Source organism: Procambarus clarkii, chromosome 57 (assembly GCF_040958095.1).
Source record: "Procambarus clarkii isolate CNS0578487 chromosome 57, FALCON_Pclarkii_2.0, whole genome shotgun sequence".
In the NCBI taxonomy this organism is placed as follows: Eukaryota; Metazoa; Arthropoda; class Malacostraca; order Decapoda; family Cambaridae; genus Procambarus; species Procambarus clarkii.
The window spans coordinates 18,091,835-18,119,334 of NC_091206.1; the positions used below are offsets into that span (position 1 = coordinate 18,091,835).

Sequence of the window (27,500 nt, forward strand, 5' to 3'; positions counted from 1 at the left end):
AGGAGAGAGAGAGAGAGAGAGAGAGAGGAGAGAGAGAGAGAGAGAGAGAGAGAGAGAGAGAGAGAGAGAGAGAGAGAGAGAGAGAGAGAGAGAGAGAGAGAGAGAGAGAGAGAGAGAGAGAGAGAGAGAGAGAGAGAGAGAGAGAGAGAGAGAGAGAGAGAGAGAGAGAGAGAGAGAGAGTATTTACTATTGATAATTCTCCCTGCAGGATCGAACTGTTTTTACCCACACACACACACACACACACACACACACACACACACACACACACACACACACACACACACACACACACACACACACACACACACACACACACACACACACACACACACACACACACACATTTAATATATTTCACGCGCCTAATGCATTCCGTAGTTAACAGATTAGGCAGTAGTGTGGTGGAGGCAGATTCCATACAATTTCAGACTCAATTTCCACCTGTGTACCCCCTAGTGCTTGTGCCCCTTGTGGTAAATAGTCTGTCTTTATCTACCCTATCAATTCCTCTGAGAATCTTGTATGTGGTGATCATGTCCCCTCTAACTCTTTTGCCTTTTGTGTTGTGTGTGTGTGTGTGTGTGTGTGTTTGTGTGTGTGTGTGTGTGTGTGTATGTGTGTGTGTGTGTGTGTGTGTGTGTGTGTGTGTGTGTGTGTGTGTGTGTGTGTGTGTGTGTGTGTGTGTGTGTGTGTGTGTGTGTGTGTGTGTGTGTGTGTATGTGTGTGGCTGTGTGTAGCTATACACGTGTGATAAATGAACATAATTCATTAACCTAAACACTGAGAGACACATATATATATATATATATATCCACAAATATTCCCAACACTGTTGTGTCCATCAAATCCTCGTTGCCTCCCACGTCCTCCCTCCCACGCAGCCTCTCCCAGGCCACGGTCACCTCCCAGATACACTGCTCTAATGTGTGTGTGTGTGTGTGTTTCCCTGTTGCCACGCGCCTGTATTAAGATTTAAATCTAAGCCGTCGAGTGGGGAAGGGAGAACGGGATGCCCGACACCGAACGCTAAGTCGAGACACTCAGCCCGCTGTTCTCACGAATGTTATCGACATGGTAATCACCCAGTCGGGGCTAACTGGCTTTCTCCCCTCACCATTTTCCGGAAATGTTGCTGCTTAAATTCCTTGAACAGATACCCATGAAGGGTTCATTAGTCACCTCTTCGCCCCAAAGCTTCTTTCCACGTCTCGGTGTCACGTTGCCAGTGGGCTGAAGGGGTCCCATTGAGAAATCGTTATTTGAAGAGGGGTAATTATCGCAGCAGTCGGGTTAAATAATGGTAGGTCTGGTCTCCATCAGGACGGGACGAGGTCCGTGTGTCGCAGAAGGTCTAGCCGGCACGGTCCCTCTTGTCATGTATAATGAATCGGTACTTGATGCGAAGCGCAGGCAACCCATGCATGCTGAATCAGTTCTCTGGAATATATATCAAGTGTATTTAGCTGCTGCTATTTGATCAGTGTGATGAGAAATACATCATTGATTGAACTCCCACCAAGTCGGAGCGATATCAGGTCTGGGCAGATGAAACAGCCGCGTCCCGGACAGTCTGTATTGGACAGCCCTGGCAATCTTTCCGAAAAGATATCTTCATTTTAGGATATAGTGGGGATGGTTCCTGCCCTAGTGACCATGTTCAGGGGAGAGGGAATGTTGGTATCTCTCTCTCTCTCTCTCTCTCTCTCTCTCTCTCTCTCTCTCTCTCTCTCTCTCTCTCTCTATATATATATATATATATATATATATATATATATATATATATATATATATATATATATATATATATATATATATATGTATATATATATATATATATATATATATATATATATATATATATATATATATATATATATATATATATATATATATATATATTGGCTTTTGTTTCGTCTGGGACTCCATCCTTATTGAGACTCCATCCCTGCAGAGACTCTTTCATTACTAGGATTCCATCTCTGCTGGGACTCCATCTGTACTGGCACTCTACCCCTGTGGAAGATGGAAGGCATATCTGTGTTTTTATGAACATTTGCCATCTAATTGGATTAACCATGTACAATTATAACATGTACAACCCTTTTTTTTAAATTTAACATTATGTACTTTTAAAGCCAATGTTGTGTAAGGTCACAACCTCGAAGTTGTCTCTCATAAAGGTTCCATTAATGATGAAATGGATGTGATAGAATCACACTGCTTCTTATAAGTATCGTCGCTTTATTTGTCGTGTTGTATTGGCACTTTATTTGTCGTGTTTTATCGTTACTTTATTTATGTTGTTGTATCGTTTTATTGATCCAGAATCAATATTGCATGGACTATGGACATGACGATACTCTTTATTATACATTGTTATGCCAATATTACAATATATTCTTAGATACTAGTTCGCTCGACCACTTGGACCGGACGGTAGAGCAACGGTCTCGCTTCCTGCAGGTCGACGTTCAATCCCCGACCGTCCAAGTGGTTGGGCAGCATTCCTTTCCTCAGTTTTATCTTAAATCTTTATCCTTTTATTCCTTCCAAGTAATATATAGTTGTAATGTCTTATAGCATTACCTTAGATACTAGTTTGTATACATTAGCAATGTCCATACGTGTTGTAGGGATCTATAGGTAACCTAGTGTTGTATTCTAGTTATGGCATACCATACAAGTGTTTGTTGGAACACCATTCAGTGATCTGTTGGAACACCATCCAGGGGTCTGCTGGAACACCATTCAGATGTCTGCTGGAACACCATTCAGTGATCTGTTGGAACACCATCCAGGGGTCTGCTGGAACACCATCCAGGGGTCTGCTGGAACACCATTCAGTGATCTGTTGGAACACCATCCAGGGGTCTGCTGGAACACCATTCAGATGTCTGCTGGAACACTTCATAGGTTCAACAGACACATCTTACTGTCACTTTTCCCCCCAAAAAAGTGCTGAAACACGCACTGTTCTGTTAGTAAGTCAAATAAAGATATAATTTTGATCATGATAGAATAAAATCTGTTTAGAATAAAGATTCTAAATAGTTTATACTGAAAAACCTAAAAGAGTGCACGGAATAATGAGGAAGGAATAAGGATTATAAGGTATAAGGAATGAGGTATAAGGCTGTGAAGGGGAATATTGGTACCGGAGACGGTACTCGAAACACTGTCTGATATCAGAAGTGGTGGTTGGTGTGATGGTGGTGGTTGGTGTGGTGGTGATGGTGGTTGGTGTGGTGGTGGTAGTGAGGGTAATGGGGTGGTAATGGTTGTTCGGGGTGGTATTGGTGGTTGAGATGGTAGTGTAAGGGCGAACAAAGGGGGGGGGGGCGGTGGTGTTGGTTGGTTGAGGTTGCAATGGTGGTAGTAGTGGTGGTGGGGGCAAGGAGGGTTCGCACTGGTGATAATAGTTATGATGGGGATAATGGTTGGGGGTGGTGGTTAAGCTGATGAGGATAGTAACGAGGGGTGGTAGTTGCGATGGTGGTAGTTGCGATGGAGGTAGTGGTGATGGTGGTAGTGGTGATGGTAGTAGTGGTGATGGTGGTAGTGGTGATGGTGGTAATGGTGATGGTGGTAGTGGTGATGGTGGTAGTGGTGATGATTGTGGTGGGTTGCCTGGTGACACAGAGCGTGGGAGGAGCAGGAAGGGGTAGGTACCCGGGAGTCTCACAGCCGCCTGGGGATATAGGCCATAAAGGAACCGTCTCGCATCGTTACGATCACGCACTAAAACCCACTTGCTCCACTCCAGGAAACAGTAGAATATAAATGAAATTTGGAAATCTATTCTGAATACGCCTTAAGGAAAAAACGGAAACACGAAAGAGAGAGAGAGAGAGAGAGAGAGAGAGAGAGAGAGAGAGAGAGAGAGAGAGAGAGAGAGAGAGAGAGAGAGAGAGAGAGAGAGAGAGAGAGAGAGAGAGAGAGAGAGAGAGAGAGAGAGAGAGAGAGAGAGAGAGAGAGAGAGAGAGAGAGAGAGAGAGCTTAATTATAGCTCCTTCTATAATTAACGGAGCCAATTTTTGTATTTTTTTTAATAATTTTAATCTTTCTTATAGATTTGGAGCAGTCAATCCAAACGGGTTCAACCAGAACTTGCTATTTTATTATACATTTTTTGTTGACAAAATTAATATAAACATTTTTCTAATCGGAGTAATTCAATTATGACTAATTGCAATGAGGATGTTGCAAATGATCACTGCCAGAGAGGACAGAAGGTAGAGGTGTTTCAATAGCCGCAGTGATTCGGCATTTCAGTGATTTGAGAAGTTGCAGAATATTGTGATATAAAGAAAAGTAAAGTTTGAGCCAAATAATGTTTCCTTACTCAACAGTAAAGCAAATCCTACAATAATTTATTTGACAAAATATTCGCGACAAAATATATTCACGACGAAGTTTTCAAGACAAGAAAAGTCTGCGAATGAAATTGCAAAGATGTCATTCAGTTCCCTCAAAGAATGTTCTGTCTCGAGATTTATGCTGTAAAATCCTATGCACAAAAGTAACTTAAATTACACCACACCAGCCTCACTGTAACCACCATCACTCACCACACCATCACTACCACCACCACTACCACCACCACCACCACCACCACTCACCACACCACCAGCACTATCATCACCACCACCACCATCACTCACCACACCATCACTACCACCTCCACCACCACCACCACCACCACCACTCACCACACCACCAGCACTATCATCACCACCACCACCATCACTCACCACACCACCACTACCACACTCACCACACCACCAGCACTATCATCACCACCACCACCATCACTCACCACACTCACTACTACTACCACCACCACCACCACACTCACCACCACACTCACCACCACACACACCACCACCACACTCACCACCACACACACCACCACCACACACACCACCACTCTCACAGATGGAGGCCAAGGTCCCATACTTCTCATGATGCTCTCCCTCTGACTGGCCAGAGGAGTTCAACCATTATGTAAATGAACATATTTGTCATGCAAATCCATCGCGAGTTACAAAAAGACACACACAAAAAAGCAGCAATTCTAAGCGTGATGCATGATGGAAATATGGCACTGGCAGCGTCAGTTGGTCATTCATACTACAAGAGTTACAGTGGAGCTTGAACCACTTTTTTGTTTACGAAAAACACTACTGCCCTCGTACGGCATTTAGGCGCATCTGTTATGCAAAGATAAGTAGCTGAAGGGAGTTTGGGGGATGAGGGAGTAGTGGTGGTGAGTTAGGTGGTTGGTGTGGGTGGTGGTGGATGAGTGGGAGGTAGGGGGTGGTGGTGGTGGTGGTGGTGGAGCTTATACCTAACATTGACTATTGGGAAGAGAGCTCTATATAGCTCTTTCTGCCCACCTCCCTCCCTTCCTACATGCCCTGTTATACCTGTTGCGTCATAACATGCTTCGCATGGCGTTCAGATTCTTTGTCGAATCCGGCCTTAATGATGTGGATGGAAGTGGTATCCAACACCTTCTTTCAGTGTGTTCCATTTGTTGACCACTCGTAAAGAATAATAGTATTTATTTACATATATTCACGCATTTCCGTTTCCATCTTGCTCTTGCATCCTCTTGCCTTACTTTCTCTCAATTTTAAGAAATTGTCTTGGTCCACCTTATCTATTTCACTCGGTATCTTCTATGTTGTGATCATATCCACCTCTCTTGCTTCTTTCTTTTAGATTGCCGAACCATTGTCCCAGAATCAGCCTTAATAACGGCTTGTCCTTGATTCGTTGCACGCGAATTAGTACCATATTCTTGTTAATATAGCGACGGCCTCGCTTATTAAAGGATTGGCGTTCGATTCCAGTTGTCCAAGTGGTTGGGTACAGTTCTTTCATGTCCCAGCTCCTTGTGGTACACAGCCATACTGGCTTTGCACTTTTTCTGGTAATTTCCTGTGCTTTCTCCTGACAGTTACTTTCCCTTTCTCCTGATAGTTACTTTAACTTTTTTCCTGATAATTACTTTATCTTTTTCCTGATAATTACTTTATATTTTTTCGTGATAATTACTTTATCTATTTCCTGATAAATACTTTATCTTTTTTCCTGATAATTACTTAATCTTTTTCCTGATAATTACTTTATCTTTTTCCCTGATATTTACTTTATCTTTTTCCTGGTAATTACTTTATCTTTTTCCTAGTAATTACTTTATCTTTTTCCCTGACAATTACGTTATATTTTTCCTGATAATTACTTAATGTTTCTACTGATAATTGTTTTTACCCTTCACCTGATAATTATCAACCTGTTGTTACATTCCCCCTTTGCTTGCCTTCTTCCCCCCCCCTACTTCTGATTCGTCGCCTTTATCATGTACTCGACGTGTACAATACCGTTGCACTCTACAAGCCACGTCATCTCTACCTTACTTATTCTCCAAAACTTTTATCCTCCACTGTTATGATAAGAACAATTGCCAGTATTTTCAAGCATCATTCTCCCAAGATCAGCCTGTGTTGTTTGTTGATGCTGGTTGATTTGTTGATGCTGTTGACTGTTAACGAAGCAGGCACTCTAAATGATGAGCTGTGTATAAAACTGAAAGACAAAGAATTAAGGCAAACAGAGGCATTGTTGAACTGGAGTTTTATTGCAACGTGTCAACATACTTGATTTCTTTGATGTTAGCATGTGGGACAGTACGTGTGTGTATCTTGTTTACGTGTAGTTACCTAGATGTACTTACTTAGTTGTGGTTGCGGGGGTTGGGTTCTGGCTCTTTGGTCCCGCCTCTCAACTGTCAATCAACTGGTGTACAGATCCCTGAGCCTACTGGGCTCTTTGGGACAGTACTTGTGTTTATGGTTTACGTGTGGGACAGTAGTTGTTTCGTCTTGATTACGTATGGGATAGTACTTATTTCCTTTTGTTTGCATGTAGGAAAGTACTTATTTCCCTTGTTTACATGTGGTGGACAGTATTTCTTTCCCTTCTTTACATGTTGGACAGTATTTGTTTCCCTTATTTACATGTTGGGCAGTTCTTGTTTCCTTTGGTGCCCACATATAAGTTATGGAGTAACGTTATTGACATAAAAGTGCTTTTCTTCCTATTTTTGTTTGAGAAATTGGATCTGCTCACAATCAGTTGGTTTGACTCTGATTGTGATCCCGAAGCCCCTGTTCACCTAGCAGTGAAGAGGTAAATTGGAGTTATTCGTTGGCTGAGGGAAACCTCGGTAAGATATACAGTCCTCCTGTCCCGACAGTTGGAAAGATAACACCTCAGTGACGGGTGGAGTGTAGACATGAAATAGAAAAATAGAAACGTATTTAGACAGAAAGAAAACTACAGCTAAATGGTTAAATGACGGTACAGAATCATTGCAACAAGATGTACCAGTGACATAATTAAATAGTGTGGTACACATGATAGTTTGTGGGGGCAGGATAAGTACATATATGAGATAAATGTGATAGAGATACAGATATTTCATTCCGTCGAGAACAGGAAGTTATTAAACAGAACAGATATTTCTGAGAAAAAAGGGAAAAGGAAAAGCTGTGAGCTACAGGCACACACATGATGGAAGCAGTGGTATAGGAGGGAATGAGAGAGGACGGGAAAGATGGTGGGTGGAGGGCATGCTTGTCTTGGAAGCTAGACGTAGATATATAAGAATACTTAGCAAGAGGGTAAACATAAAAATGTTGTAGATTCCTTCTCACATTGGCATGCAGGAACATGACAAAGTTGACGCCCTTGCTAAGGCTACAGTAAATGAAGACAATATTGAACGGAATCTTGAGTTATCAAATAGGTCTCTTAAAAAAGTCACTAGACGAGAACTCCTGGATGAATTTGAAGAAAGTAGAACAGTGCAAACTGGAACTAGCAGGTCCATTACTCATCACAATAAAATGTGTGAAGTAAAACATGTATATGGGGCAACTAACAAAGTCAGTAGACAAACAGATGTTGTCACAGCTCCTATAAGACTTGGCTACAAGTATCTCTGGCAGCTCAGCTTGTATAGGGATCTAGATTAAGTAAAGTGTAAAGTGTGTGGACGAAGACAGGTACACACACTCGAGCACTATATCTTGGATTGGAGTAAAATTGAGCCATTTAGAGATAAATCTAAGCTCACTCTGTATGATATGGCAACCTATCTTATTACCATGGATAAATTACCTGAAATCCTTGCACTGTATCCATATTTCGCTTCCAGTAGATGAACGACATATGAGATTCAGAAACAAGTAGTGTATTGTGAAGACTAATAATAAACAGAAGCTCCCCTATGACTCTGTAATATCTCCATTGGTCAAACTATTATGTATTATAGCGATAAGACCTACCATTAATGTATAATGATCTACTGTAAATAGAAAGTGCTCTTGAAATAACACTTTCTCTGTAACTAGCTGACATTGTAACTATAAGGTGTGAAGGATAGATGAAATTGTTAATGTAATAATCTAAGATGAGGTCTGATAAAGACCTTTTGTGCCCTCTGTAATGCTTTTTACGCTACCGCTCACAAGATGAGTATGGGGGTGCACAATAAACTAGCCGCCTCCGGCGGCAACAATCAAATCAAAGGGAGGGCAGGGAAAGAGAGAGAGGGAAGGAGCTGTCAGTAGGGAAGAGAGGGTGAGATGCAATTACCTGGGTTAAGATCAAATGTCAGGCTATTGACGTAAGGTCATGCAGGCTTCGTGGTCAGATATTGGCACCCTAATAGGAAGTCCGGCTGGAGGCGGAGCCCAAGAAGCGAACTTTTTAATTTTTTTATTTATTTTTTTAGCGCGGTCACAACCCTTCAGCTCATTCTCAACACCTAAATATCTCCTCTCCATATACAGTCTGTAATTAACTGTTGTTCATCTTAAAGAAACTAACATAGCTCACTGATTCTAACCCTCAGCCATGTCAGATGACGCTAATGGGTTAATTTTTAATTATCGCATTTTTCCAGCGCTATCGTTGAGTATATATCGTCCAACGAGCGCGGCTAATGCCTGGTCAGGTCTACCAGCTGCTCGGCGATAGATCATACAATCTTCACTCCAATTATCGCTGTTGCAAGTAAAGGATGGAGCAGTCGGTTCCTCACTTGGCTTTTTTTGCTGGTTAGAGATGATTCGTTGACCAGGCGTCGAGGGTTGATCAGGGCAAGGAAAGCGATTTGCTCATATTTCCTTCGCTGAGAGAAGCAATTTTTGTTGTGTTTCCTATGCTGAGAGAAGCGATTTTTTTTATTTTTCCTCCGCTGAGAGAAGCGATTTTCTTATGTTTCCTCCGCCGAGAGAAGCGACTTTCTTGTGTTTCCTATGCTGAGAGAAGCGATTTTTTCATGTTTACTACGCTGAGAGAAACGATTTTTTGACGTTTTATACGCTGAGAGAAGCGATATTTATTAACGGCGCTGAGAGGTCATTTCCAGAGGCTTGCTGGGCCGGGGGAGGCGATATTTGGTTGTTTACGATCTCAAGGAAAGCGATATCCGGACGTTGGCGGCGCTTAAAGGGGAAACGATATTGGCGAGAGCGGTTGGGCTATATTGGAGTATTTAACCAAAAGTGAAGCCTTAACATGTATGGGTGATTATAGTTAGGAGTGTTGTGTGTAGATGGTAGTAATGGTAATTGTAGTAGTGGTGGTAATGGTGGTGGTGGTGGTGATACATGTCATGGTAGGGGGAGTGGTGATGGTGGTAATGGTGGTAGTGGTGGTAGGAGATTTGGTGGTTGCATTTGGGGTGATGGTACCTACCTATCAGTACTTACGTAGCAATGACCACAGGAAACTGAGGTTTAGCTCTATATGTCCCGCCTAACTAGCCTAGTTGTACCTGAGGATTGGTTGACGATGGTGGTGGCGGTGTTAATGATGGGGAAAATGGATATGGTGTTGATGGAGGTGTGGGTGGAGAGATGTGGGTGGTTGGGGGGGGGTTATTGGGGTCATAATGGTAGTTGTGGTGACGACGATGGTAGTAGTAGAGGTAATAAGGGGTTGACAGGGGTTGAAGTGATGGTTGTGGTGGTGGTGGTTGTAGGGGTGATGGTGGTGGTGGTGGTTGTAGGGATGGTGGTGGTGGTGGTGGTGGTGGTGGTGGTTGTAGGGGTGGTGGTTGAGGTGGCATGCTGAGCCCACTAGCCCATCACCCGGCAGGACCATCACACCGTGTATGGCAGGAGGGTTTGGGCGGCTCCCACTCAGTAAACATGCCTAACCTGACACCCCACCCACCTTCACCTGTTCACCTGCCTCCTCCTCTACCCCACCTTCACCTGTTCACCTGCCTCCTCCTCTACCCTACCTTCATCTGTTCACCTGCCTCCTCCTCTACCTACGTTCATCTGTTCAACATCCTCTTGCGCCCCCTCCCCCTTCACCTGTTCCTCTAACCCTCACTTGTTCACCTCTCTTCCTTCTCTCTGGTTTATCCTCACCCTCAACCGCCATCTATTTATATTCCTTCCTCCAATTTTCTCCCCCCCCCCCTTTCCCCTCCAAACCCCCCCTACTCTAACCCTCCCTACCCCCCCCCCTCCTCACTATCCCTTCCCAACGTCACTTGTCCAATAATTTCCTGGAAATTTTTGTTGTCATGTGTCAAGACTTAAATTTTTAAATATTGTTGTTTATGGGAATAATATTTATATTAATAATAATATTAATAATAATAATAATAATAATAATAATAATAATAATATAATAATAATAATAATAATAATAATTTAGCAATTAAAGGTATATCAATTAGCGCCTTGCAAGCTTTTCAAGCTACATAGCAAGCCTTGTGGGACCAAACCTTCAGACCTTGCAAGAGATCGGCACCTAGTCAGGGGTCTGGAGAGAAGGCGGGACTTTACTGTAGAGATTTGGATCTAGTGAGATCCCTGAACTCTATGGAGAGGTCTGGACCTAGCGAAGGGTCTGGACCCAGCAAAGGGTCTGGACCTAGCAAAGGGTCTGGACCTAGCAAAGGGTCTAGACCTAGCAAAGGGTCTGGACCTAGCGAAGGGTCTGGACCTGGAGAAGTCAGTTGCTATCGTAACTCCCACTTTACTCGACATTTCTGTACTTTTCCTTCGCCTGCACCTCTTCATCTTCTTTACTTCCTCACCTCCCCCCCCCCTCACTCCCCAGTAAAACGAGTTCTCAGAGGTTGACTAAGTAGCCGTCAATATATGTCATCCCCGAACCCTTTTAACTCGAATTTTGCGTTAGATTTGACCTTTATTATACGTGACATTACAGCATCTTTGGACTATCAGTTAGAGGAAGGGAGGTAGGGAAGAGCCGCATCAGGATGAGCGGCTCTTCAGATATATATATATATATATATATATATATATATATATATATATATATATATATATATATATATATATATATATGTTCTACAGACTCGAACATCTGTTCTTAAGCACAGCCTTCCGACCATCAATTGTTCAGTGAACTGTTTCATCTATTTTTCTTGATATATTTACATTTTAGAACTGTGCATCAAATTAGTGACAAATCTTCCTCGTCTAGACTGTTGCATTTTGCTATGACTCTTAAGCTGAAGAAGTTCCTTCTGATATCTCTATGAATTATTTGTGGGGGAAAGTTTTCATTTGTGTCCCTTCATTCTGCTGTTACTCGCTTTGAACATTGCTTCCCTATCTTCTTGGTCAATTTCCCTTAGTATCTTTTATGTCGTTATCATGGCTGCCATATTACTTTTTCTTCTTCTAGTGTGAGAAGGTTCAGTTTCCTCACTTTTTTCATAGCTAAGTCATCTTAGTATAGGACCGTGCCTCTTTGTATATCTAGATCTTTTCTAGTTTTGTTTGGGTTCTCTAACTAAGGGTGACATGTCAAGACAGCATGCTTGCGGATGGGTATCACGCAGGATGTAAAGCAGAGCTCATTAGGGACCGTTGTGCATCTTCGTGAATGACATCCGGTCATTTCTAATGTGGCACGTGTTCCTGTTGTTATATTCTGCTGATGTGTGCCTCTGGTGTTATACCTCTCGAGTTATGTCTCCTCCTAACTCTGTTCAACCACTTGTGGTGGACGGTAGAGCGACGATGTCGCTTCATGCAGGTCAGCGTTCAATCCCCGACCGTTCAAGTGGTTGGGCACAATTCCTTCCCCTCGACCCACCCCCAAATCCTTATCCTGACCCCTTCCCAGTGCTATATAGTCATAATGATTTTGCGCTTTTCTCCCCCTCCTCCTGACTCTTTCTAGTTTCCAAAAGTGGGACGAAGTCTTTCCTTCAGTTTGTTTTGTACAGTATTTCAGGCCTTCCCTTTCCTGTTCCTATTGTCATAACCTTACACGTGGCTCAGCCATTTCTCAGACCCTGTCTGGAGGCTCTAGCTCATCTTACAATGCATTGCAGTCCTTAAGACTCGACATCCTCTCGTAAGACTTGAGGGATTATATAATATAAGGCTCCCAGTGTTGTCATCAAATATGAGCCCTTCAACCCTTCAACTGGATTAAATTAGCTTTTTTTATTGTACAATTACAATATAGATTTAAAATATAATTAATAATTTCACTGAGCAGGCAATATTCAGCTCTCACAGACAACATCCAGCTCTCACAGACAACATCCAGCTCTCACAGACAACATCCAGCTCTCACAGACAACATCCAACTCTCACAGACAACATCCAGCTCTCACAGACAACATGCAGCTCTCACAGACAACATTCAGCTCTCACAGACAACATCCAGCTCTCACAGACAACATCCAGCTCTCACAGACAACATCCAACTCTCACAGACAACATCCAGCTCTCACAGACAACATCCAGCTCTCACAGACAACATCCAGCTCTCACAGACAACATGCAGCTCTCACAGACAACATTCACCTCTCACAAACAACATCCAGCTCTCACAGACAACATCCAGCTCTCACAGACAACATCCAGCTCTCACAACACAAACGAAATTCACAAAGAATGGGAATAGAGAGAAGAGAACACCCTGAGAAGAGCAGGAAGGTCAGAGTCCTTACTACTTTCCTCTCCTTCTCACTCTCTTGATTTGTGGCCGCGAGGAGGGAGGGAGGAGAGGAGCCGGGAGAGAGTGAGAGGGGGGTGGGGGGAGGAGAGGTGAGAGATGGGGAAGGTGAGAGTGAATGATGGGGAGGGTAAGAGCATGGACTACCAGGGAGGCGAGAGACACAGGCTAACGGCTGGAACGGAATGATTCATACTCGTGGGACTACCAAGGGATTGTACACTCCATTTGTGTGAGGAAGCTGCTTCTGCCCTGGCGGCAGGGGGAGGGAGAGAGGAAGAGGGGGGAAGAGGAGGAGGAAGAGGATGATGAAGAAGGGAGAGGGAGAGAACGAAGAAGAGTAGGGAGGAGAGCGAGAAAGAGGTGGGAGTAGGTTAATGGGGAAATTAGGAAGTAAAAGGGGGTTAAGGAGTAATTAGCAGGAAAGAGGAAGGAGGAAAAGTGAGGGGAGGGGGAAGGAGGAAGAGAAGATAAGCAGAAAGTAAAGGGGGGGGGGGGAGGGGATGGAAAAAGGAATAGAGAAACATGGTTTGCTCCAGTGAGAGAGTGGATGAGCGACAGGGGACGATCAGGGCAATTGCTGTTAGTTGGGGGTGATGGTAGTGAGGAGGAGAGGGGGGAGCATGTTACTGTGGGCGTGACGTGGGTGTTGCTGTGGGCGTGACGTAGGTGTTACAGTGGGAGTGTCGTGGGTGTTACAGTGAGAGTGTCGTGGGTGTTACAGTGGGAGTGTCGTGGGTGTTACAGTGAGAGTGTCGTGGGTGTTACAGTGGGAGTGACGTTGGTGTTACTGTGGGAATGTCGTGGGTGTTACAGAGGGAGTGACGTGGGTGTTACAGTGGTAGTGACGTGGGTGTTACTGTGGGAGTGTCCTGGATGTTACTGTGGGAGTGACGGGAATTGGAAACAGATAAGATTTTCCTAGGGGGGAGGGGGGTGGGGTAAATTAACAAGTATGAGGGGCCAGAAAAGTCCTTATTTCTTCCTCTTAATAGAGATTGAATAATATTTCATCCATTCAAAGGAAAATAAAGCGACATTAACTCTACTCATCAAAAGCACAGACGATATCTTCACCTATACCACAGACATTTGATTGAAACATTTCCATTACTAACCATAATGCATTAAACAGTTAGTGCAAAACACTAACTGGATTTTGGTGTTTGTTGGAGATGTTTAAGACATCTTGCTAACTTTGGAGATGTTAGATACATCTCCAACAAAAACGAAGATACATTAGATGTCACTTCCAAACTGAACCCCACACTAGGAAACATTGTATGCACAATAAACCCCCAATAACGTAATATCTATAAGGAAAAAATCTTTGGATTAGAACGATGGTTAGATTCCACCGTACTGCTCTTCCAAAATTTCTCAAACAACGTACGATTCCACATGCACTTACTAAACACAAATAGAGGTGTCAGCGCTGCTCCTCGTCCCCTCATTCCTAATAACCTTTCTATCTAGGGGGCTTCCAATTGACACACCCTCACTGTACCTCCATCCACCACTACCTCAACCCCCACTCCACTTGTATCCATTCCTCTAACTGGCTTAACAAACTTGAATCCTTCACGAGTGCATCCCTCAATCCTGACTCTATAACCTGTCCTTTCACCTTAAACACCACAGTTTTTAACGCAATCGACTCGAAAGGATAGAAGAGATGCCACGGTTTGTATATATATATGCTTCTGGGTAGGCAAAAACCACTTCAAATCTGACGCTGTCAAGTCGAGTTGGATGCTGAAGGGAAAATACCAGCGGGTTGGTGGGCCACGTACAGCAAACTTTAGACAGCGTCAATCAAATGGTGTGAGGTAATTTGATATAAAATATTGTGAATGTCAGAGGACCAGCCACTCCTCTCTTAACTCTCCAATCAGAGACGTGCATCTCCCTCCCCTCAAACTCTCAGCTTTAAGGGCGTTATCAGAAGAGGGTGTCTATATTTGCAAGAGGGGAGAGAAGGAGGTGGAGGTCGAGAGAGTGAGAGAGAGAGAGAGAGAGAGAGAGAGAGAGAGAGAGAGAGAGAGAGAGAGAGAGAGAGAGAGAGAGAAAGAAAGAAAGAGAGAGAGAGAAAGAAAGAGAGAGAGAAAGAGAAAGAGAGAAAGAGAGAAAGAGAGAGAGATGGAGAGAGAGAGAGGGGGGGGAGGGAGAGAGAGAGAGAGAGAGAGAGAGAGAGAGAGAGAGAGAGAGAGAGAGAGAGAGAGAGAGAGAGAGAGAGAGAGAGAGAGAGAGAGAGAGAGAGAGAGAGAGAGAGAGAGAGAGAGAGAGAGAGAGAGAGAGAGAGAGAGAGAGAGAGAGAGAGAGAGACAAGCAGGCAAGAATAAAGTTTTTATGAATGGGGAGAATGTAGAGAAAATTTTCAGCAGAAAAGTTAGAATATAATTGAAGAGAAAAGAGGACCTATGAGAGAGGGTTGAAAGAAGGAGAAGAGTAAGAGAAAGATAGTATAAACGAATGAGGGGAAACAGGGAAAGGAAGGATGAAAGACGAGAGGGGAATGGCAGAAAGAGGGGTCTCATATCTCTACACCCCGTTAATAATTGCTTGCAGGGGGAACCAACCCCTTCTGAACGTCAGCTGACGAAGATTTGCTTCTGAGAGAAGAGTTGACATGAGAGGTATGAAAAAAAAAGATTGAGGAAAATGAGAACAGTGAAAATAAAGATGAAGAAGAAGAAGAAGAAGGAGAAGACGACCTTGCTCCATCCTTATATATATATATATATATATATATATATATATATATATATATATATATATATATATATATATATATATATATATATATATATGGATCGAAAAATGGGATCATGTGTAAACAAAAGGTATACATAGGGTAGACATGAAGGAGAAAAGAAGCTAAGGATCAGAAGGCTAAATAGGGTACATACAAAGATTAATCAAGCGTAGTGGACGCTGTATGTCGAGCAGTGTCTTCTATGTTGGCATCTTAACGTTGTGGTCTTGTTCTTACTCTCACGGTGGGTACAGTGAATGGTTCCGTAATTTGAGTATTTATGATAGGTTGTTCTACTTTTATGTGGATTGCTTCAAGAATTTGTAATCTTTTTACATCTTGAGTTTTTACATAGTTGGGTTCCAATAAAGCTGCGAAAGAATGAAATTCGAATCTGTAGTCCTGCGAAAGAACGACATTTGACCCCATTGGCTACTAATTACAAGGCACTGTATGACAAACCATCCTATGTGATGGGGAGTCTTAGCATCACGTAGCTACTGCACAAATGTAAATGTACCTAAATGAGTTAATAATAAAAAAAGGGCAGATGTGCGGAGGAGAGGAGTTTTGTCCTTGAAAAAGTGTAGAGGAGAAGAGTTTTTGTTCCTTGAAGAGGTGATGAGGAGAGGAGAAGAGTTATGGTCCTTGAAATTCAAGGGGTGAAGAGGAGCACAATTGGCAACATTTAGCGTTGCAAAGCGTATGCTGCTAGTTCTGCTCCTTGAGTTTTGAGAAAAAAAAACAGCTATACATATTTTGAAAATTGGTGCAGCTAAATATGTAATTAAAGTAACGCCTTGTGCACATGGGCTTAGGTGTGGTGATGACAGTTTGGACGGCTTTCACGTTGTATACGGAAACGAAATATTTGGAACAATGATGTTTATAGAACAAACTCATGTTAAGGAATCAAGGATGTATGAGGACAATACAAAATTAAATGAGGTGAAACAAAAGTATGTTTGTGAGAGAGAAAGAGAGAGAGAGAGAGAGAGAGAGAGAGAGAGAGAGAGAGAGAGACAGAGAGAGAGAGAGAGAGAGAGAGAGAGAGAGAGAGAGAGAGAGAGAGAGAGAGAGAGAGAGAGAGAGAGAGAGAGAGAGAGAGAGAGAGAGAGAGAGAGAGAGCAACAGAGAGAGAGCGACACACAGAGAGAGTGAGTTTATAGAATTCATATAGGACCACTAATGTTTTATTAAACCTCGATTTCTGTTAAAATATACCAATACTTTAAAAATATGACAGAAACACACTCTTTTATAAACAGAAAGAGTGACAAAAACAGAAAAAAAACAACATAACTGCTTTTCATAAATAGAGAAACAGAATGACAGACAATGAAAACAAAAGAGATAAAAGAAACTATATACGAGAAAATGAGATAGACTCTAGGCGACTCTCCTGCTCTAAATAATGGCGTTGGGGCTCTATGATGCACGTCTGCCTTCAGGTAATTCTTTATAAAACCCCTCTGTAAATACCGGCCGGGTTATGCAAAATACATATGAAAATTATGCATGGTCGATTAAGAAAATGGCCTCTTGATTTATATGCCCTTTCGGATAAAAAAATATCGGTGGAGATTGCTTTAAGTTGCTGCGCCATCCATTATCAGAGTTTTGGAAGCAGCTCTGCCAGGCTATCGCCCTAGTTTGCTTAATGATTATCCAACTTTGTTGTGGCCTCTTGGGGCCAAGGGACTGATTAATGTCGTGTATGTCACCGGGAATCCCTCCTACGTTATTCCTGCCAGTGTGAATAGTGAGGAAAAATGCGCCACGCGAATATAACAACATATTGTAGTGAAGACGTTGACCAGACCACACACTAGAAGGAGAAGGGACGACGACGTTTCGGTCCGTCCTGGACCATTCTCATGTCGATTGAAAATGGTCCAGGACGGACCGAAACGTCGTCGTCCCTTCACCTTCTAGTGTGAGGTCTGGTCAATATACTTCAGCCACGTTATTGTGACTCATCGCCTGCATATTGTAGTGAAGATGATGATCGCTTCTCGGTCTTTCGGGTAAGATCAAAGCGTGGTGAATATGAGGACAAGGATCTGGGATTGGACGGAGGGGAAAGATGAGTGCTCAACCACTTGAATCGTCGGGGGGATTGAACGCCGCCATCCTGCAAACTGAACGCTAATTGCAGTACGGACTAATCCAATTGGTTACAACAAGGAAAATGTCGGTACGAAAAGGAAAAATATAATTACCGAAGAGGTTCCAAATTCCTCTGTTATGTTCACCTGCCACAAATCCGCCAGCCTATCCGACATCGGATGATATAAAATGAATCACATAAAAGCCTTAGTTTTTATACCGGATGGTGAGATTAATTATACTATTTTCAAGTTATAATAAAGAAGTTAGAATTCTCTAATCTATGAAGCTTAACCAAAGAATTGCTAATATTGCAAATTTTCTCTGAACCATCTACAGTAGTTAGAGATCACAAAAAGAGAAGAGTTAGAGAGAGCAGTGCTGCTGCTCTGGGCCGCCCCCTAACGCTATCATCCAATATTACCAGGCACTTTATCTTCAGTTTTTAAAAATATTAAACTTACCGCTACTACTTCAACTTGTTGCACTACTCTGAATTTCTGCTACTTACACTGCTCTGACTACTACTTCTGTTTCTTACACTACTCTGACTACTACTTCTGTTCCTTACACTACTCTGACTACTACTTGTGTTCCTTACACTACTCTGACTACTACTTCTGCTACTTACACTGCTCTGACTACTACTTCTGTTCCTTACACTACTCTGACTACTACTTCTGCTACTTACACTACTCTGACTACTACTTGTGTTCCTTACACTACTCTGACTACTACTTCTGCTACTTACACTGCTCTGACTACTACTTCTGCTACTTACACTACTCTGACTACTACTTGTGTTCCTTACACTACTCTGACTACTACTTCTGCTACTTACACTGCTCTGACTACTACTTCTGTTTCTTACACTACTCTGACTACTACTTCTGTTCCTTACACTACTCTGACTACTACTTCTGCTACTTACACTACTCTGACTACTACTTGTGTTCCTTACACTACTCTGACTACTACTTCTGCTACTTACACTGCTCTGACTACTACTTCTGCTACTTACACTACTCTGACTACTACTTCTGTTCCTTACACTACTCTGACTACTACTTCTGCTACTTACACTGCTCTGACTACTCCTATTACTGCTATTATAATTACAGTTATTATTACTAATAGTACTACAACTTTAATACACTACTTCTATTGTTGTTTTTCTACAACTGCTGTAGAAAAACCACACTGACCCCCACTACCACCACCACCACCACCACCACCACAACCACCTCCCCCACCACCATAATCACCACCAACACCACCTCCCTCACCCCTACAACCATTACCACCCCCACTACCACCACCACATCCCCCACCACCAACACTACCACCACCACCTCCTCCACCCCCACAACCATTACCACCCCCCACAACCACCACCACCCCCCACCACCACAACCATCACCTCCCTCACCCCCACCACCCCCCTCACCACAACCACCACCACATACCCAAACATCACTCAGGGGCTCCACCACCTCCCATTACGACTCGTCATAGCACTAGTGCCGATAAAACCAATATGTCATAACCACGATGTCAGCACATCTCCCCAAATCCTGCCATCTTGACCGTCAGAGCCCACGATATTAACACTTATTGGATCCAAAATCACCAATATGGTGCCAGGTACAGCCGTTATCTTGGCTATTGGCGATAGCCAAGTTTAATAGTGCTAATTATAATGATAGTGCAGTTAATGGTGAAGAAGAGGATGGTGAAGATAGTGCTTGTTTATGGTCATGATCAGTATAATGATTATAAAATAAAAAATAATATTAATAATATAATTAATAATGGGAAAATCACTGGAGCAGATCGGGGATTGAACTAGCGTTTTGGTTAATGCCAAATAGGCATCACATCCCCTTAATCACAACATGCTATAAAGCTATTCAACCCAAGACAACTGCTGGGTCCTCCAAAGATTCTGCAAGTCACCCCCCTCCCTACCTATCAGCCCGTCCTCCCAACAAAGACCCAGAAGTGATTCCATGCACCCGCCAAATCCCTCCTGTTTATGAGTGATCAACGGTTTACACAAGACTTACAACTGCTGACGTTCGAACACTTCCGGAACAAGTGCTTCACTGACGAATTTTGTTTCGAACCACAACGCTGTAAATGTTTCACCCAAGTACTACAAATACAAATAATCGCCAACAGATAAATAATCACCTAACCTAACCTAACCTATGCCTATATATGCACAATATGCTAATATATTATAATATTAATTTATATTTAAGAAAATTCCCGTTTTGAATGAATAGCATGTAAAAATTTATGACTGCGTCTGTGGGGTCGACCTCTGGATGGAATGGACCTGAGACGAGGACGGATTGCACCTATTGCTGCAAGCAGCTTTTATGAATAGCCAACAAGCACTCTGGGGTAGGCATAGGGAGTGTGGCTGGGGGAAGAGTGTGGCAGGGAAAGATTGGCTGGAGGGAGAGTGTGGCAGGGAAAGATTGGCTGGAGGGAGAGTGTGGCAGGGAGAGATTGGCTGACGGGAGAGTGTGGCAGGGAAAGATTGGCTGGGGGGAGAGTGTGGCAGGGAGAGATTAACTGAAGGGAGAGTGTGGCAGGGAGAGATTGGCTGAAGGGAGAGTGTGGCAGGGAAAGATTGGCTGGGGGAGAGTGTGGCAGGGAGAGATTGACTGAAGGGAGAGTGTGGCAGGGAGAGATTGGCTGGGGGGAGAGTGTGGCAGGGAGAGATTGGCTGAAGGGAGAGTGTGGCAGGGAGAGATTGGCTGAAGGGAGAGTGTGGCAGGGAGAGATTGGCTGAAGGGAGAGTGTGGCAGGGAGAGATTGGCTGAAGGGAGAGTGTGGCAGGGAGAGATTGGCTGGGGGGAGAGTGTGGCAGGGAGAGATTGGCTGGAGGGAGAGTGTGGCAGGGAGAGATTGACTGAAGGGAGAGTGTGGCAGGGAGAGATTGGCTGAAGGGAGAGTGTGGCAGGGAGAGATTGGCAGGGAGGTCTGAGGCAGAACTATCTGGTAAACAAGCAGTATAAGAAGTGTTGACGGGAAAGTGTAATTTGAAAACATGTCAGAAAAATGTTGACAAAAAAAACGTTGGTGGGGAAAAATGTGGCTGGTAATATTTTGTGAGGAAAAAAAAAGTGGAGGGGAAATATTTGGTGGGGGGAAAGTTTTCGGTGATAGTAGGGAAAGGAAATTATTAACGGGAAATATTGTCGGGGTAAAATTAGTTGAAATAAATATTTGGCGGGGAAGGAAATATTGGCTCGTCGCTAACAAATTTCGGTGTTAGAAGCGAAATAAAATATTTAACCTGAAGAAAATTGACGGGGAAATTTGCAGAAGGAAATATTGGAAAAGAAAACGTGGTAGCTAAGTGGAGCTTATAGAAAAAGAACTTTTATTTTTTATAGGAATGATCTTTTAAGAGGGTAGAGAAAGAGAGAGAGAAAGAGAAAGAGAGAGAGAGAGAGAGAGAAAGAGAGAGAGAGAGAGAGAGAGAGAGAGAGAGAGAGAGAGAGAGAGAGAGAGAGAGAGAGAGAGAGAGAGAGAGAGAGAGAGAGAGAGAGAGAGAGAGAGAGAGAGAGAGAGAGAGAGAGAGAGAGAGAGAGAGAGAGAGAGAGAGAGAAAGAAAGAGAAAGATAATTTTCATCCTCATAATTACATTTATGAGGATGAACAAGCATTTTCTCCTAATAATTACCTTACCTTGCATGCAAATCTTCCTTCCTTGGTAACTATATCCTTCTGCCTGCTCTCCCTCCATCTCTTTTTTTTCACTTCTCAAGTCTCAATGGAAATTTTGAAGACGTTTATCCTTAAGGTAACTATGCGTTTATTCTTAAGGTAACTATGCGTTTATCCTTAAGCTCCTCGTTATGCCTTAAGGTAACTATGCTAGTATGGGCAGTGATATTAGTTTTAGCGAGCGGGCCTTAAGGGTCAATACACGAAAGAGATGGACAATACATCCGATTTTTCATGTAAGAGATCAACTTTTCTCGCTATAATAACCGAGTTTCATATTTTTTTCAATGTGGAACATCAATAAAGGAGAGAATTCAGGCAGACAGAGAGATAAAGACTGACTTGGAGACCGAGAGAGAGATTTCCAATTCTGCCTCAAACCCCGTATATCACCCCCTCCTGTCTCCACTTCTCCTCCTGTCTCTACTTCTCCTCCTGTCTCCACTTCTCCTCCTGTCTCCACTTCTCCTCCTGTCTCCACTTCTCCTGTCTCTACTTCTCCTCCTGTCTCCACTTCAGAGAATATTTGTAGCGAGTCTTGGTCTCCTCACTCTCCCTCACCATACGCCTTCCTCCCCCCTCACCACCACACTAACACACTTCTTGTACAAATGGAATCAATTAAGCATCTTAACCTTGAATTGTTCCCCCGTGTTCACCTGTTGTAATAAGCCTATTTCTCATCACTCTTTTCCACATAGTATCGATCAGTTTGAAAATAATATCTTGATTTTAAATGAAAGGAAAAGTTTTAAGAGAACGTTGTAAAAATTAAAGCTTGCAACACTGGCATAAAAGCATAAAAAACGCAGACAAATATTTACACAACGACTCGAAGGATGCAACAAACTGGAAAATTCTTGCAAGAAAGACTGGAAAAAAAAATACCGACAATAAAAGAGAAATAGCAAAGGAAAACTTAATTGTCCTTGCAACAGGATGTCGGAATGACCAATAAAAAACAATTTACCTCATTTTGCCGCGTTATTTGTCGTTAAGAAGACAAGCGCTTCTTCATAAAGTTTTGTCTCTGTGGAAAGTCCAAGGGGAGGACGAGAGTCAATTTGGCAGAGTTACTCCCCTGGGCTCTTATGGTCTAGTTCTGATGAATTTACTGCCGATGTCTACCCTGGAAACACAAACCGAAACTGTCTCTATTTTCCGCTTGTTACAACTTGTAATAAAGTTGTTACATCTTGGCTTAACGTGTTTATGACGTATTAGAACGTTGTTACAACTTGCTATATTGGTTGTTATAACTGGTTAGGAGGTGTTAAAACTTGTTCGAACGTTGTACCAACGTCGTAGTTTTGGTGTGTGTTTGGCGGGTAGGAACAACTCTTCTGGTAAAGTGTTGGTTTTTCTCTCAGGTGATGTATCCAGACGGTCTGTCGTCAGTTGAAATAAGTAAATATGATGAGTTGACGTGATATTTCAACCCGTCTTGTCAACTAGCACGACGTTATGGTGTGCTGGAGTAACCAGCGTACCAAATTCGATGTTCTATAAACAGCAGCGGTGGTAGTGTGAATCCCTGCATAACTGTTACGTAGAGGCCAGTTGATAGACGCGTTTGTGAACAGGAAGATGTATGCTGTTTACTCACCTAACTCACCCATGAGTGTGCGTCTGTATTCACCTAGTTGCACCTAGTTGTGCTTGCTGGGGTTGATGTCTGCTCTTTCAGCCAGCCTCTCAATTATCAATCAACTGTTAGTAACTACTAATTAACTATTTTTTCACCCACCCACACCCAGGAAGCAGCCCGTAACAGCTATCTAACTCCCAGGTACCTATTTACTGCTTGGTAACAGGAGCATCAGGGTGAATGAAACCTTGCCCATTGTTTCTCCCCGGCGCTGGGAATCGAACCAGGGCCACAGGATTACGTGTCCAGCGTGCTATCCACACAGCCACCGGCGCCTCAACACCGGCACACACATAGTGTGTGTGTGTGTGTGTGTGTGTGCAAGGAATTAAAACATTAGATACACTTCAAAAATTGACACCATATCAAGTACAACAAGAATACCACGATGATACTGAGAGGGAATTGCCTAGGAGGAACAAGAAAACTATTCAGAATGATAAACGGTCGGTCCAATGGAGTCAGGAGGAAGAATAGCTTTGAGGAAGGGAAAAAAAAGAAACAATATCCAATATGAAAAACGATAGAACTATGAGGTTACAGCTGAGAAAGCTGGAGGCCCAAGGAAACACTCGCTTCCTTGCAAGGCACTCGCAGGTAGATCAAACTACAAAAAGACACTTCTGAGGTAAACTTAAGGAAAACTTAGGAAAACTGAGTGTAAACTCAACTTAAAAGGAAGAAATACAGCGAGAAACATTAGGATATGACAGTTATTTCTTTTAGTGACCAAATGCTGGGAAGTGGGGGGCTAAGGAGCTTTGCTTGACCTTTTAGATCCATATTGGTTAGTACCATACACACACACACACACACACACAAACACACACAACCACAACACCATAACCACAACACCACACAACCGCTCCATAACAACCACAAGACCGCCAAAGTCACAACACCACTACAACCACTCCACCACAACCACAACACCACCACAACCACAACTCCACCAAAACCACATCACCACAACCACAGCACCACCACAACCACAACACCACCACAACCACAACTCTACCAAAACCACATCACCACAACCACAGCACCACCACAACCACAGCACCACCACAACCACAACACCACCACAACCACAACTCCACCACAACCACAAGAACGACTAATGCTGTAGCGTCAACAGACAACCTTCGACACACGATACAGAAAAACACGAAATAACGTCTTCAGTGTTATTTTGTATTCCATGTCGTCTCTTGCTGTCAACTTTCTCCAACTCCAATTCATTTAAACTTGACAATAGTTTTGGTAGGAAAGGGGTTGGGGGGTTGGGGGTGGAGTTATGGTAAGGGGGGGAATTGAGGTGAAAGTGGGAGAAAAGGGAGGGGGGGAGGGGAGGAGGAGATTGTACTGGGAGGAAGGGAACGAGAGTGGGAGTGGGGGCGATTTTAGACAATCTTTGGTTGCCTTTTTTGTCATGAATGTTTGTTGGTTCCCCAGCGAGGTGTTGCATTTACAGGGTCAAAGAGGGCACAAGGAGACGTGTGTTTACTCACCTATTTGTACTCACCTATTTGCGTCTGCAGGGTTGAGGATTGACTCTATGGATCCCGCCTTTCGAGTCATCGATTGTTTACAGCAATGACTCTGGTCCTATTTCCCTATCATACCCAGTTTTAAACTTATCAATAGAATTTGCTTCCACAACCTGCTCCTTAAGTGCATTCCCTTTTTCCACTACTCTCACGCTAAAAGAAAACTTCCTAACATCAACTATCAATCAACTGGTGCACAAGTTCCTGAGCCTATTGGGCTCTATCATATTTACACTTGTGTGTGTGTGTGTGTGTGTGTGTGTGTGTGTGTGTGTGTGTGTGTGTGTGTGTGTGTGTGTGTGTGTGTGTGTGTGTGTGTGTGTGTGTGTGTGTGTGTGTGCGCGTCAGAGATAGTGTCCTCTCCAGGGCGCAAAGCCAGGGTAGGTCGATATCGAGAAGCTGTTACCCATGCAGCAGGTCCCCCCTCCCTCTCCTCTCCAAGATGCTGAAATTATCCAATGGAAAGGCAAACCAAAGATAATGCCATGATAATGAGTATAAAATCCTTGATAGTGACTATAATGATGTGCACAAGGAAAGACTAATTGCTATCCTCATATATATTAATGTCCCTAATGGTAGAACTAAAGAGCTAATTAGTTTTTAATTTCCGAATACTTGTTTACTGTCATTCTCCATTTATTATTTTAGTCTCTTTATCTCTCCAGGAAATTATTAATACATTGTCTTTTTCTGCTTATTTTATTATATTTCTTAACTTCTCTCTCTGTCTCTGTCTCTCTCTCTCTCTCTCTGTCCCCATTTCTCCCCATCTCTCTCCGTTTCCCTCTGTCTCTCTCTCTGTTTCTCTCACCTATCAATTGATCACATCCTCTTTTATAATTTTCATGAACATGTTGCCACCAGTGGTTGAATTAGCAGGAGTTACACCAAGCTCAGTGGACGTATTGATTTTGTCATCAACGAATCTCTCTCTCTCTCTCTCTCTCTCTCTCTCTCTCTCTCTCTCTCTCTCTCTCTCTCTCTCTCTCTCTCTCTCTCTCTCTCTCTCTCTCTCTCTCTCTCTCTCTCTCTCTCTCTCTCTCTCTCTCTCTCTCTCTCTCTCAAATTTGAGGATCCTGAGGGCCCGTCTGTGATTGGCTGGTCACCGTTCGCCGCAGTGAGTTGCCCCTTTACGCTCATTTTGACGTTCAATCTTTCGCTCTTCCAGTCTAACTTTTGATTGACACTTGAGTTATATGTCTGAAAACTTCCCTCTTGGGAGGCGGCCTAAGAGAAGAGAAAACAGTATAACGAGAAGTTTTAGCATAATGTGTGCGTACCTGTGTGTGTGTGTGTGTGTGTCCTCACCTAGTTGAGTACACACACACACACACACAGACCCAGTGGTTGACAAATGGAATGCATTAGGAAGTGATGTGGTGGAGGCTGACTCCATACACAGTTTCAAGTGTAGATATGATAGAGCCCAATAGGCTCAGGAATCTGTACACCTCTTGATTGACGGTTGAGAAGCGGGACCAAAGAGCCAGAGCTCAACCCCCGCAAGCACAACTAAGTGAGTGCAACTAGGTAAGTGCACACACACACACACACACACACACACACACACACACACACACACACACACACACACACACACACACACACACACACACAGGTACTCAACCACATTATGTGCGTGTGTGTGTACTCACCTAGTTGTGATTGCGGGGGTTGAGCTTTGGCTCTTTAGTCCCGCCTCTCAACTGTCAATCAACTGATGTACAGGCTCCTGAGCCTACTGGGCTCTATCATATCTACATTTGTAATCTGTGTATGGAGTCAGCCTTCCACCACGTTACTGCCCAATGCATTCCATTTGTTAACTATTCTGACACTGGATAAGATCTTTCTAACGTCCCTGTGACTCATTTGGGTATTCATTTTCCACCTGTGTCCCCTTGTTCGCACATCACCTGTGTTAAACAGTTTATCCTTACACTACACTACACTACACTACACTACACTACACTACACTACACTACACTACACTACACTACACTACACTACACTACACTACATCCGCGGTCATTCCGGACGTAGGTTCGAACCCACATCACGGCCCTGGACTGCAGGGATTTTTGTGGGTTATAATGGCGTTAAATAATGGTGGAATTGGTGGCTGGAGGAGTCAATGGAGGTGACAGAAGATGGCGTCAATGGTGCTGCATGGTGGGTGATGCTGGTAGAGAATGCTGATAGTGGTGGTGATGATGGTGGTGGTGGTGGTGGTAGTGGTGGTGATGGTGATGGTGGTGGTGGCGATGGTGATGGTTGTGGTGGTGGTGGTGGCGATGGTGATGGTGGTGGTAGTGATGGTGGTGGTGATGGTGGTGGTAGGGATGGTGGTGGTAGTGATGGTGGTGGCGATGGTGGTAGTGATGGTGGTAGTGGTGGTGGTTGGAAGAGTCCCTTGTGGTGATGGTGGCGTCATTAACGCCTCGGGTACACCACCGCCGCCGCTGCCATTACCGTAATACTCACGCTGTATAATGCGGCTTAACCGGGCAGAAAAATGTTTACATCAGCCGGCTTCGGAGGCAGGGAAATGTGCCGAGAGGTGATGGTAATCTCGAGAGTGACGAAACTGATTGGGGAAATGCCACGTCGGAGGTTTTTAAACCGATGTAACACGCTGTGAATACGACTGTTA

At 43.4% G+C, this 27,500-nt stretch overlaps 1 protein-coding gene across 1 annotated transcript in view; it reads right to left on the minus strand.

Annotated features, from left to right (window-relative positions):
- Nucleotides 1–18,389: 18,389 nt before the first annotated feature.
- The window catches only part of LOC138353365 (uncharacterized), a 57,544-nt gene continuing 48,433 nt past the window's right edge, over nucleotides 18,390–27,500 (minus strand). The window contains exon 2 of the mRNA XM_069306365.1: nucleotides 18,390–19,008. Coding sequence (XP_069162466.1) covers nucleotides 18,390–19,008 — 619 coding nt within the window. The remainder of the gene's footprint in view (nucleotides 19,009–27,500) is intronic.